The 12974-nt window shown below is 45.0% G+C and overlaps 1 protein-coding gene across 16 annotated transcripts in view; it reads left to right on the top strand.

The window, feature by feature from the left end:
• Positions 1-12974, top strand: part of FAM193A (family with sequence similarity 193 member A) — a 191682-nt gene that overhangs the window by 70012 nt on the left and 108696 nt on the right. For 12 of the 16 annotated variants that reach the window (XR_008480333.2, XR_008480332.2, XR_008480331.2 and 9 more), the window contains one exon: positions 12130-12263. Coding sequence is in view for 13 of the 16 variants with exons in the window: in XM_035294601.3 (XP_035150492.1) it covers positions 12130-12263 (134 nt within the window). In the remaining 3 variants the exon portion in view is untranslated. Of the gene's footprint in view, positions 1-12126; positions 12264-12974 lie in introns of all 16 variants that reach the window. The other 4 variants (XM_078367704.1, XM_078367701.1, XM_078367700.1 and 1 more) reach the window with 1 other exon arrangement.

Raw genomic sequence — 12974 nt, 5'->3', positions numbered from 1 at the left:
TGCTGGCCTGGCACAGTGGCTCATGCCTATAATCCCAGCACTTTGGGAGACCAAGGCAGGCGGATCACGAGGTCAGGAGATTGAGACCATCCTGGCCAACATGGTGAAACCTTGTCTTTACTAAAGATACAAAAATTAGCTGGGTGTGGTGGTGCATGCCTGCAATTCCAGCTCCTCGGGAGGCTGAGGTAGGAGAATTGCTTGAACCAGGGAGTTGGAGGTTGCAGTGAGCCAAGATTGTGCCACTGCACTCCAGCCTGGTGATACCAATCTCAAAAAAAAAAAAAAAAAATAGTTTGCCAGTATTTGTCCTTAATCTTGAATGCTTGTCCAACAGTTATGCCCAAGGCATGTAGTCCCAACTGAAACCAGCCATTTAAGAGTTTCCTAGTGTTTGTCCTTATCATGAATACTTGCCCTGTTGGGTTTTGGGTCATATTAGAAACATACAAATTTCTCTACGATGAACTTCATGAAAGTAGCTGCTGATGTAATTTGTTGGAATTACCCAAAATTGCCAGATTGACTTGAGTTAGCCATGTCCAAAGATGAGCTGAGCGTGAGCTTTGGCTTTTTTCCTTTGGCATAATGCTTTTGAGAGTCATCTATGTTGTTGCAGGTAGCAATAGTCAATTCCTGTTATTTCTGGGTAATAATCCATTGCATAGATAAACCACAGTTTGCTTATCCAGTCACCAATAGAGGGACATCTGTATTTTCCAGTCTGGGCTGTTCTGAGTAGAGCTACTAGGAGCACTTGAGTATTAGTCTTGGAAGTGGATGCAGTTTCTTTCTCTTTGACAAGCACCTGGGAGTGGAATGACTGAGTCCGGTAGGGCAAGTGCTCACAGTGTTCTGCAGCCATGTATGAGAGTTCCAGCTGATCTTTATCCTTGCCAAGGACTGGATATTGGCAGTCTTTACTTAAATAGCCAATTCTAGTAGTTGATGGTGTTATCCTTCATTATGTTTTAATCTGCATTTTCCTACCAACTTGTTGAGCAGCTTTTCATGTACCTAATTTTCCATTTGTATCTCTTTGGCAAAGTGGCTGTTGAAATCTTTTGCTCATTTTTATTGAATTGTCTTAATAAATTGTGAGATTTTTTTTTTATATAATCTCAATATACAAGCCCTTTTTTAGATAGGCTTCACAAACATTTTCTCTCTGTGTGTGGCTGGCATTTTCGTTACATAACACTGTCCTTTGAAGAACAAAAGTTTTATATTTTGATCAAATCCAATTTGTGATTTTTCTTTTGAGGCAAAGTCTCACTCTGTCACCCAGGCTGGAGTGCAGTGGTGCAGTCTCAGCCTCCCGAGTTCAAACGACTCTCCTGCCTCAGCCTCCTGAGTAGCTGGGATTACAGGTTTGTGCCACCATGCCCAGCTAATTTCCAATTTGTATTTTTAAATAATTTATGCTTTTGTGTTTCATGTAAGAAATCTTCACTACTCAAGGTCATAACGTTTTGTTTTGCCCTTCGTTTTTTTCTGTATCTTAATAGTTTTAGCATATACATTTAGGTCTATGAGCCATGCTTCTATCTGTTGTAAAGTAAGGGTCGAAGGTCATCTTTTCTGGCATATTGATATCCAGTTGCTCCAGAATTGTTGATTGAGTAGCCAGTTTTATCTCATTGAGTTACCTTGGCATGTTTGTCAAAAATGGTTTGGTTCTGTATGTGTGGACCTATTACCGAATGCAGTGTTCCACGTTGCATATGTACCTGTTCCTTTGCTAGTACTGTGCTATCCCGATTCTTGAAGCCATTTAAGTCATGAAATTACATAGATGTCTACCAACTTTCTTCTTTTTCAAAAGTGGTTTGCATATATTAAATGCTTTGCATTTCTGCATCAGCTTTGGAGCCAGCTTGTCAGTTTCTGCAGAAAAGCCTGTTGGGATTTTAATTGGTATTGTGACTCTACAGGTCAGTTTGGGGGAGAATTGAAACCTTAACAATATTGAGTCTTCCAGTCTATGAACATGGTGTAACTCTTCATTTATTTAGGACATTTAAGTTTATTTTCAGCATTGTTTTGTAGTCTTCAATATACATAGTCTTTGCACATCAGTATACTCAAAACTTTATGTACAGGCATGGTGGCTCACATTTGTAATCCAGCACTTTGGGAGGCCTAGGCAGCTGGATTGCTTGAGGTCAGGAGTGCAAGACCAGTCTGGGCAACATAGTGAGATCCTGGCTCTACAAAAAATAAAATAAAATACATTTCCCAAAGTATTTTATGTTTTCTTGCTATTTTAAATGTACTCTATAAAGTTTCAATATTTGTTTATTGCTAGTACATAGAAATTCAGTTTGTTTTGGATATTGGCCTTGTATAATATGAAAACTCATTTATTAGTTCTACTGGCCTTTTGGTAGATTCCTTAGGACTTTTTGTGTAGATGATCATGCTGTCTACAAATAATGGTTTCTATCTTTGCAATCTGTATATCTTCATTTTTCTTGCCTGACTCCACTGACTAGGTCTTCCTATATGAGGTTGAATGGGGTGGTGTGAGTAGGCATCCTTCTCTTGCTCATGATCTTATGAGAAAGTGTTTAGTCTTTCATCATTTAGTGTGTATCAGATTGAGCAAGTTTACTTCTTTTTATTTATTTATTATTTATATGAGGAAGTTTCCTTCTGTTTTTAGTTTGCTAAGAATTATTATGAATAGATACTGAATTTTGTCATACTGTCTACATCTATTAAGATGATCACAGACTTTTCCTTTTTTATTTTGTTAATGAAATACATTATGGTGATTTTCAAAATGTTGGAAAACCTTGCATTCCTAGGATAAGTCACATTTGGTTGTATTAACCTTTTGCTAGGTTGCTAATTGGATAAATTGGAACTACTAATGTTTTATTAAGGATTATTGCTTCTATGTTAATGAAGGAAGGATATTAGTCCATAAATTTCTTGTCTTATATCTTTGTGTGCTTTTGATGTCAGGTTATTACTTAGTTTATAGAATGAACTAGGATGTATTTTCTTTTTCATTTTCTGGAAGGGAAAAGCTTGTGTAAAATTAGTATTATTTCTACCTCAAGTGTTTGGTAGAATTCACCAATAAAGCTATCTTGGCCTGAAGTTGCCTTACTGGGAAGATTTTGAACTGTGAGTTCAGTTCATTTGATAGAAGTTATCTGTACCTTTGTTAGTGAGCTTTGCTAGTTTTTGTCTTTAAGGAAATTTGCCCATTTTATATTAAATACTGTGACGTAAAGTCGTTGAGAATATTTATTACCTTTTGCATTTCCATAAGATCTGCAGTGATTGCTACCCTCTTTTTTTTATTCCTGATACCAGTTGTTTGAGTTTTGTCCCTCCTTTTTTCTGTGACTGGCTAGATAATTTAACTGATCTTTTCAAAGAACCGTGTTTTGTTTTCATTGCTTTTCTATTTCCTTTTTTGTTAATTTTGCTCTTTATTAATTTCATTCCTTTACTTAGTTTACCTTTTTTTTTTTTTTTTTTTTTCCTTCCCCCTAAGAGCAGTCAGGCAAAGCAGTGGGAGTCAAGAGAAGGAATAAAGAAGAATCTGTGCTGGTTGTGATTGGTTAATGGCAACGGCACTGCGTTTGTACCAGCCTCTTAAGGTGGAAGTTTATGTCATTTTATTTGAGACTTTTCTTCTTTTCCACTGTGTTTAATTCTATAAATTTCCATTTGCACCAGTCACACAGGATCTATAAATTTCTGTCTAAGCATTCTTTTTGCTGCATCCCACAAATTCTCATATGCAATGTTTTTCATTCTACTCAAAATATCTCATAATTGCCTTTATCATGATTTATTCATTGACCCATGTATTGTTCAGAAGTATGTTTTTATTTTATTTTATATTTTTTTGGGACAGAGTCTCACTCTGCACCAGGCTGAAGTGCAGTGGCGCGCTCTCAGCTCACTGTAACCTCTGCCTCCTGAGTTTGGGCGATTCTCCTGCCTCAACCTCCTGAGTAGCTGGGACTACAGGGGCATGCCACCACACCCAGCTAATTTTTGTATTTTTAGTACAGATGGGATTTCACCACGTTGGCCAGGCTGGTCTGGAACTCCTGACCTTAGGTGATTTGCCTGCCTTGGCCTCTGAAAGTGCTGGGATTACAGGTGTGAGCCACTGCACTGGGCCCTAATTTTTGTGTTTTGTTTTGTTTGAGATGGAGTTTGGCTGCTGTTGTCCATGCTGGAGTGCAGTGTGCAATCTCAGCTCACTGCATCCTCCGCTTGGGTGGATTGCCCAAGCTCAAGAGTTTGAGACCAGCCTGGGCAACACAGAGAAACCCCATCTCTACTAAAATACAAACATTAGCTAGGCATGATGGCATGCACCTGTAAATCCAACTGTTCGGGAGGCTGAAGCAGGAAAATTGCTGGAACCCAGGAGGTGGTGGAGGTTGCAGTGAACTGAGATTGTGCCCTGCACTTTGGCCTGGGTGACAGAGTGAGACTGTCTCCAAAAAAAAAATTCTTTTAAAATGAATATTTTAAATTGTTTCACTTTGCCTCTTATGGACCTTACTACCTCTTCTTCTTTGTCTTTGCTTTATAACTTTTTAGTTGTTGTTCTAGGGTTTATAGTGTATAGCTTCCACTTTTTCACCCGCTGCTTTCAAAGAATACTGTACCACTTCACATGTAGTGTGTAAGTCCCTCGTAGTGTACTTGGAGCAGCACCGTCTCTGGCGCGAGCGTAGTCATGTATTTTTCTTACATGTATTACATACCTCAGCATTTTTTTTCTTTAAATAGCTAATTATCTTTTTAAAAGACCTTATAAATAAATAGGAAGATTTTGACCCACATCTTTATCATTTTGGTGCTCTCCATTCCTTTGTGTAGATCCACATTTTGATTTGATATTATTTTCCCTCTGTCTCAGAACTGCCTTTAACATTTCCTGTAGGCCAAGGAAGCTTCTGTTTGAAAGCTTTTATTTTGCCTTTGTTTTAAAAAGATATTTCTGTTTGGAATTTGAGGTTGTTGGTCATTGCTTTTCTGGCCTCCCCAGTTTGTGATGGGAAACATGTTGTCATACTTGTCTTTGCTCCTGAATAGGTGAGGTGATTCATTTTCCTCCGTCTGCTTCTGAGATTCGCACTTTATCACTGGTTTTCGGCAGTTTGACTGTAATGGGCATCTGTGTACTTTGCTTTGTGTTTATTGTGTTTTGGGTTAATTGAGCTTGTAGTGAGTGTGGGCATACATAATGTGAATTTATAGTTTCATCAAATTTGGAAATATTTCTTCACATAGCCCCCCTTTCTCTGGAATGTCATGACCATTTTTTCTGGGATGTTAGATATCTTGAGTTTGTCTTGCAAATGCTTTGTTCATTTTTTCTTTCTTCTCTGTGCTTCATTTTGGATGATGATAATGATAATGATGATGATGATTATTATTTTGAGATGGAGTCTTGCTCTGTCACCCAGGCTGGAGTGCAGTAGCGTGACCTTGGCTCACTGCAACCTTTGCCTCCCAGGTTCAAGTGATTCTCCTGCCTCAGCCTCCTGAGTAACTGGGATTATAGGCACCTGCCATTATTACAGGTGCCCAGCTAATTTTTTTTTTTAAGATGGAGTTTGCCCTTGTTGCCCAGGGTGGAGTGCAGTGGCACGATCTTGTCTCACCACAACCTCCACTTCCCACGTTCAAGCGATTCTCCTGCCTCAGCCTTCTAAGTAGCTGGGATTACAGGCGTGTGCCACCATGCTTGGCTAATTTTTTGTATTTTTTAGTGGAGACAGGGTTTCTCCATGTTGGTCAGGCTGATCTCGAACTCCCAGTCTCAGGTGATCTGCCCGCCTCGGCCTCCCAAAGTGCTGGGATTACAGGTGTGTGCACCCAGCCCTAATTTTGTTTTGTTTGAGATGGAGTTTCGTTCTCGTTGCCCAGACTGGAGTGCAGTGATACAGTCTCGGCTCACCACAACCTCTGCTTCCCGGGTTCAAGTGATTCTCCTGCCTCAGCCTCCCGAGTAGCTGGGATTACAGGCGTGCATCACCATGCCCGGCTGATTTTTGTATTTTTGGTAGAGACAGGGCTTCAGCATGTTGGCCAGAATGGTCTCAATCTCCTGATCGCCGGTGATTCACCTGCTTTGGCCTCCAAAAGTGCTAGGATTACAGGTATGAGCCACCATGCCTTGCTACTTTTTGTATTTTATAGTAGAGATGGGGTTTCACCATGTTGGTCTAGCTGGTCTTGAACTCCTGACGTCAGATAATCCACTTGCCTTGGCCTCCCAGAATGCTGGGATTACAGGCATGAGCCGCCACACCTAACCTGGATTATTTTTATTGCCTGTCTTCAGGTTTATTGGTATTCTTATCTGTCTAATATGTCAAGTCTATTTAATGTAATTTTTCTTTTATATCTTATTTCTCAACTCATTGCTGTATTTATTTATTGGCATCCTCAATTTCTCTTCCTATGTGTTTATTTTTCCTGTTTCTTGAACATGTGGAGTTTCTTTATAATTGTCAATTTCAGATTCTTGACTGTTAGTTGTATCATCTCTGTTATTTGGGGGATCTGTTTCTTTTTTTATTTTTTCTAGATGGAGTCATGCTCTGTTGCCCAGGCTGGAGTGCAGTGGCGTGATCTTGGCTCACTGCAGCCTCTGCCTACCGGGTTCAAACAATTCTGCTTCAGCCTCCTGAGTAGTGGGGATTACAGGTGCGTGCCACCATGCCTGGCTAGTTTTTGTCTTTTTGGTAGAGGCTGGGTTTAATCATGCTGGTCAGGCAGGTTTCCAACTCCTGACCTCAGGTGATCTACCCACCTCAGCCTCCAAAAGTGCTGGGATTATAGGTGTGAGCCACTGTGCCTGGCATGGGAAATATGTTTCTTTCTTCCTTTTTTTTTCTTTCTGTTTTCTGAGACAGAGCCTCTCTGTGTTGCCCTGGCTGGAGTGCAGTGGCACGATCCAGACTCACTGCAACCTCCACTTCCCTGTCAAGCAATTCTCCTGCCTCAGCCTCCCGAGTAGCTGGGATTGCAAACTTGCTCCAGCATGCCTGGCTGAATTTTGTATTTTTAATAGAGACAGGATTTCACCACGTTGGTCAGGCTGGTCTCAAACTCCTGACCTCAAGTGGTATACTTGACTCAGCCACCCAAAAAGTGCTGGGATTATAAGCATGAGCCACCACGCCCAGCCTGGGGGATCTGTTTCTATTGATTGGCTTTTCCTCCTCCTTCAGAGTCATTTGTCCTCCTTTGGGTTTTGTTACTGGATGCTGGACATCGTGAATTTTATGTTGCTAATTGCTGGATTTTGTTATTTTTTTTTTTTAATTGTGTTAGACTTGGGTGTAATGTGACTGAGATTAAATCTATATATGATGAGTGGTATAATGGGACACATTTAGGGATTTAATATGTAGTCATCAGGTACCCTATTTTAAAAGACTTTGTTGCTTTCAAATTCTTGATTGCTGTTCCGAGTGTACTGCATTCCAGCTGTCATTATAGGCGCTGATGTACCATAGTGAGCAAGTAGATAGGTTCTGGCTCTCATGAGCTGTTGAAGACGTAAAAAAACAAGAACGCAAGTAGAACACCAGGATTTCAGAAGGCGATTTGCGATAGAGGATATTAACTGGGATGTTCAGGTGGATGGGTGAGCCAGAGCTCAGGAGATGGGCACTGCATCTGCAGTCAGAACAAGCACATTTTAACGTAAAGAATAATTAACAAGTGTCAGGGCACGGTGGCTCACGCCTGTAATCTCAGCACTTTGGGAGGCCGAGGTGGGTGGATCACCTGAGGTCAGGAGTTGGAGACCGCCTGGTCAACATGGTAAAACTCCGTCTATTAAAAATAGAAAAATTAGCTGGGCATGGTGGTAGGTGTCCATAATCCCAGCTACTCAGGAGGCTGAGACAGGAGAATCGATTGAACCCAGGAGGTGGAGGTTGCGAGCCGAGATCGCACCATCACTCCAGCCCGGACAACAAGAGTGAAACTCCATCCCAAGGAAAAAAAAAAAAAAAAGAATAATTAACAAGTAATAACAGGTCAGCTCCCCAGATATGTGAAATGAGCACTAAAGAATATTGCCAGGGCAGATCTAGGGAGCAGCCACTAGGGGGAGCTTAAGGAGGGGACTGAAGAAAGCAACAGACTTGGAAGTGGAGTGGGTGTTGTTATACCCCGCTGGGCAGCAGAGAGGTGCTCTGAGGTCCTGAAGGCTGGGAGTGAGTGCCGGACAGTGTGTGCCCCCCAGTCCCTGCACACCACTGCCAGGGAGCTGCCTCAGGGTAAGAGCAAGAAGAGAAAAGCACAGGAACCTGGAGGGAGACCCCTTCTTCTTCATTGTCCTGTAGCACCCTCCACCCACACGACCACACATTGCACCTACCTGCTGGCAGGGGAGAAATGTTTACAGGGTGCAGCTCGTTCATCGTAAGCATGGCAAAGAAGAGTGAATTTGGAGTTGAGAGGCCAAAAAATTAACTGGCTCAACCAGCCTCCCTGAGTAGGTGATCTTTTTGCTGAGGACTTATGGGACAGCACTGTACAGTCTACCAGAGCCATTCAGAGCCTCAGTGGCTGTGGGTACAAGGCAAAAGGAGCAATGGCAGTGATGTAAAATCAGAACTTTGACTTGAGCAACCTTGAAAGCTGTGGTCAGAAATACGGAGTTTGCTTCTGAGTGATACAGAGGGGAACAGAAGTTTTATCTAGGGAGTTCCATGATCTCACTCTGCTGCTGCCTGGGGAACAGATGATTAATGGGTACATTTGGGAACAGATGTGCCACTAGAGAGAGCCAGTGCAGCTGTGCAGGCAAGAGGTGGGTGATGATGGCTTGGACTGGGTTGGCAGCAGCAGAGGAAGAAGAATGGGTGAATTGTGGAGGTGTTTAGGATTGAGGTGGAGTGGACAGCTTTGCTGCTAGATTGGTGTGGGAGGGAGGAGAGCGCAAACCTCGTGTGTTGAAGGGAGCAGTCCCGCTTAGGGAACGGCCTCTTCTATCACTGCCTTCTCCTTGCCCTACGATGCCTCATCAGTCAGAGCTCTGTGACCTTCCAGCCACTTTCGGTCTGGGAATAGTCTCGCTTTCTGGTACTCAGGTCCGTTGTACATAGCAACCTAAATGTGGCTAAGTAATCCCAGCACTTTGGGAAATGGAGGCAGGTTGGATCACCTAAGCTCAGGAGTTTGAGAGCAACATGGTGAAATTCTGTCTACCAAAAATGCAGAAAGTAGCTGGGCGTGGTGGTGCACGCCGGTGGTCCCAGGTACTCAGGAGGCTGAGATGAGACGATTACTTGAGTCTGGGAGGTGAAGGTTGCAGTGAGCCGAGAATGAGCCACTATGCTCTGGCCTGGGCGATAGAGCGAGATCCTATCTCCCCCCAAAAAACACCAAACCTAAATGTCTCATCTGGTTAATTCAGAGCCTCTTCCCCTCAAGTTAAGTGATGGCAGGAGTCCTCAAGGGTGGAGGGCAGTGGTTTATGTCCTGCTTCCTTATGCCTGCCCTCTTCCTCCAGGATGGAGAAGCGGCTCTGGAGAGGATACTTGGGGGTCTTTGTTCTCTGCTGAGTTGTCTAGGGTTCTTTTTGGCCCACTAGCACTAGGCCTTGGTCCTAATGGATGGCCCATTAGTTGCTGGCTCTTCCTGCTGAGAGGCTGCCTTAGTGTGCTCAGACTCCTAAGAATACCATGGGCTGGGCTGCTTAGAAAGAGCGGGCATTTCTACCTTTTATAGTCTGGAGAGCTAGAAGGTCTAAGATCAGGGTGCTGGCAGATTGGTGCCTGGGGAGGGCCTGAGCTCTGGTTCATAGCCCTCTCACCATCCTCGTGTGGTGGAAGGACATGGCAGCTCTCTGGAGCCTCCTTTATAAAAGGCACTAATCCCGTTCATGAAGACTCCATCCTCATGACCTAATCAATTCCTAAAAGGCCCCACTTTCTGATACATTATTACCTTAGGGGTTCAAATTTCAACCTACGAACAGGGAAAGGTGGGGGCACAAACGCTCAGAACAGAGCAAAACATACAGACCTTTGGACACTTCTGAGACCTCAGTGGGAACTTTGTGCTGGACTGTCTGGTAGAGATCCTGTGTGACATACAACCAGCCTGCCCCCGTCCCTACCACCATCTGCACTCTACACATTCCTGCATGGTGTAATGCTGGGGTGGGATTCTTTCAGGATGACACAAGCTCCTGCCTTCCTGTGTGCTGGCAGCAGCTGAGCTAGATCCCCTGTTGTCATTCCTCGGCCCACTTGGCAGCACTCAGGCTTTTCTGCTGCAGGGTCTTTTCTGCAAGGCCCACCACCAGTGTCTGTGTGCCCCAGCTCCACAGCACCCATCACAGGCCCTTGGCTCAGCGGCCGGCTAGGGTGCTATAGTGTCTGAACAGACCTGACCAAGCGCAGCCCGAGGTCAGCCCCAGGCTCCTTGCCACAGGCCACCACCCAGCTCTGAGAGCTTGTCTCATGGCTTCATGCTTGACTTGGGGAGGGGTGGTTGAGGGGAGCACCCTTTGCCTTGTGGGGACCAGAGTGGGACAGTGCAGCACTCTCGACTTAGCTGATTTCCTTTCTTGAAGCCTGTCCTTTGACTGTGATTCTCTTCCTCAGGCTATGGGGGTTGGGAGGCGTCATGGGTATGGAGCTGGGAGACCCTGTCGTGAGCCCAGGGAAGGTTCTCTAGCATCACCTTGTGGGCATCCTCAGCTCTGAGACCTGAGCCCCTCTTTCCATGGAGCAGAGTCCCTCTCAGGGCGTGTTCTAGAGGGGGCCCCAGTGCCGGTTGGGTGGGTACCTTGAGGGCAGGGGGAACCTAAGGTTGTGTTGTGTTTCTCTAGTGGTTGTTGGTGAAATCCTTTTGGTACTTACTGTTGGGCATGGGACATAGGAAGGTCTTTGCCAGTGTTCACTTTTTTTTTTTTTGAGACAGTGTCTTGCTCTATTTGTCATGCTGGCTCAATCTCAGCTCACTGCAACCTCCGCCTCCCGGGTTCAAGAGATTCTCCTCCCTCAGCTTCCTGAGTAGTTGAGATTATAGGTGCGTGATACCACACCCAGCGATTTTTGTAATGGTGGGTGGATCATTTGAGCCCAGGAGTTTGAGAGCAACCTGAGCAACATGGCAAAACTCTGTGTCCACCAAAAATACAGAAAATAGCTGGGCATGTGGTCCCACGTACCCAGGAGGCCGAGGTAAGACGATTGCTTGAGCAATTGTAGAGATGGGGTTTCACCTGAGGTCAGGCTGGTCTCGAACTCCTGACCTCAGGTGAACCCCCTGCCTTGGCCTCCCACAGTGTTGCCATTACGCCTGGCTGAGGGTTCTCTTTCTTGAGCCTCCTCTTTCCTCACTCAGAGCAGGCAGTGCAGGCTGCGGGATTCCCTAGGACAGAGGCCTCAGCCCTGCGCTGCTCAGTGTGAGGCTCAGAGAGGCCACTAGGTTTCTACTGTATGCTGTCTCAGGCGACCATGGGCACATCACTTTCCAGAGGTGCCCACTGAGGTGGTCATCGCATGTGCTGATTCGGACACTGGGAGTAAAACTGTTCTTTTGTAAATTAGTATAATTTTTATACTTAAAAAAATTTTAAATAGAGACAAGGTCTTGCTATGTTACCCAGGCTGGTCTCAAACTCCTGGGCTCAAATGATCCTCCCATCTCGGCCTCGCCAAGTGGTGGGATTACAGGTGTGACCACCATACCCAGCTGAATTGTTCTCTTTGTGCATGTGTGTGTCTGTGTGACAATGTCTGTGTCACCTAGGTGGGAGTGCAGTGGGGCACAATCACTGCTCACTATAGCCTCAACTTCCTGGGTTCAAATGATCCTCTCACCTTAGCTTCCTGGATAGCCAGGACTGCAGGCAGGCACCAACATGACCAGCCTAGTTTTCGTATTTCTTGTAGCAGTGGGATTTCACCATGTTGCCAGCAAGCCACCCACCTCAGACTCCCAAAGAGCTGAGATTACGAGTGTGAGCCACTGTGCCCGGCCAAGATACGTTCTTTTCAATGTCTAGATTTTACAGTTTTTAAAAAGGTATTTTCCCAAGCAGTTAATAAGAAATGGATGCTTTGAACATTTTAACACAACTGGTCTACTCTGTTCTCTTTAAAGCAGAGCCAAGATTTTCTTCTTCACTCCTCGCTTGGCGGCTCCCAGCCGGAGGCCAGCAGTGGTGCGAGGCTCACTCTGGGCGCACAGACACTACCTTCGGACACCGCTTGCTCATGCGAGGCCTGCAGTGAGCGCAGGTATGTGCTGTGTGCATCACATCACTCACCCCTGTCCACAACAACGTGCAGACGCATGTTGGAGCCAGACCGAGAAACTGGGCTAATGTGACAGACAGCAGCAAGGAGAGTGAGGCAGTCACTTGGCTATTGTGAAAAAGAATCAGACGAGTAAGAGAAAAACTCCTGCTCTTGAGGAACTGGCACTAGGAAGCACCCTCAGAACAGGGGAAGGAGTTCTTTAATCAGAATCTAAGAGCAGCCACAGTGAAGGAGAGGAGTGTTGGGCAAGGGCCGGACTGGCAGCTGCTGTGGGGCTGAGGGGAGAGCCCAGGAGCTCATCTTTTTTTTGAGACAGGGACTGGCTCTGTCCCTGATACCAGAGTGTAGTGGCATGATCTCGGCTCACCACAACCTCCGCCTTCCAGGCTCAAGTGATCACCCTCCTACCTCAGTCCCAGTGCCTGGGACTACAGGTGCGCACCACCTTGTCAGGCTACTTTTTGTTTATTTTGAAGAGATGGGGCTTCACCACTAGTCTCAAAGTCCTGCACTCAAGCAATTCACCTGCCTTCACCTCCCAAAGTGCTGGGATTACAGGCATGAGCCAGCATGCCTGGCCCAGGAGCACATCTAAAATGCTCTGTGCTGTGGCTCAGGAAGGAATGTAGCCAAGCTTGGGGGGCAAAAGTGAGGGCAAGGCTGACTATTAGGTACCTGGGAGGTGAAAGG

Source organism: Callithrix jacchus, chromosome 3, assembly GCF_049354715.1.
Source record: "Callithrix jacchus isolate 240 chromosome 3, calJac240_pri, whole genome shotgun sequence".
NCBI lineage: Eukaryota > Metazoa > Chordata > Mammalia > Primates > Cebidae > Callithrix > Callithrix jacchus.
Note: the sequence above shows the minus strand (reverse complement) of the source record. Positions and strands in the feature narration are given on the sequence as shown.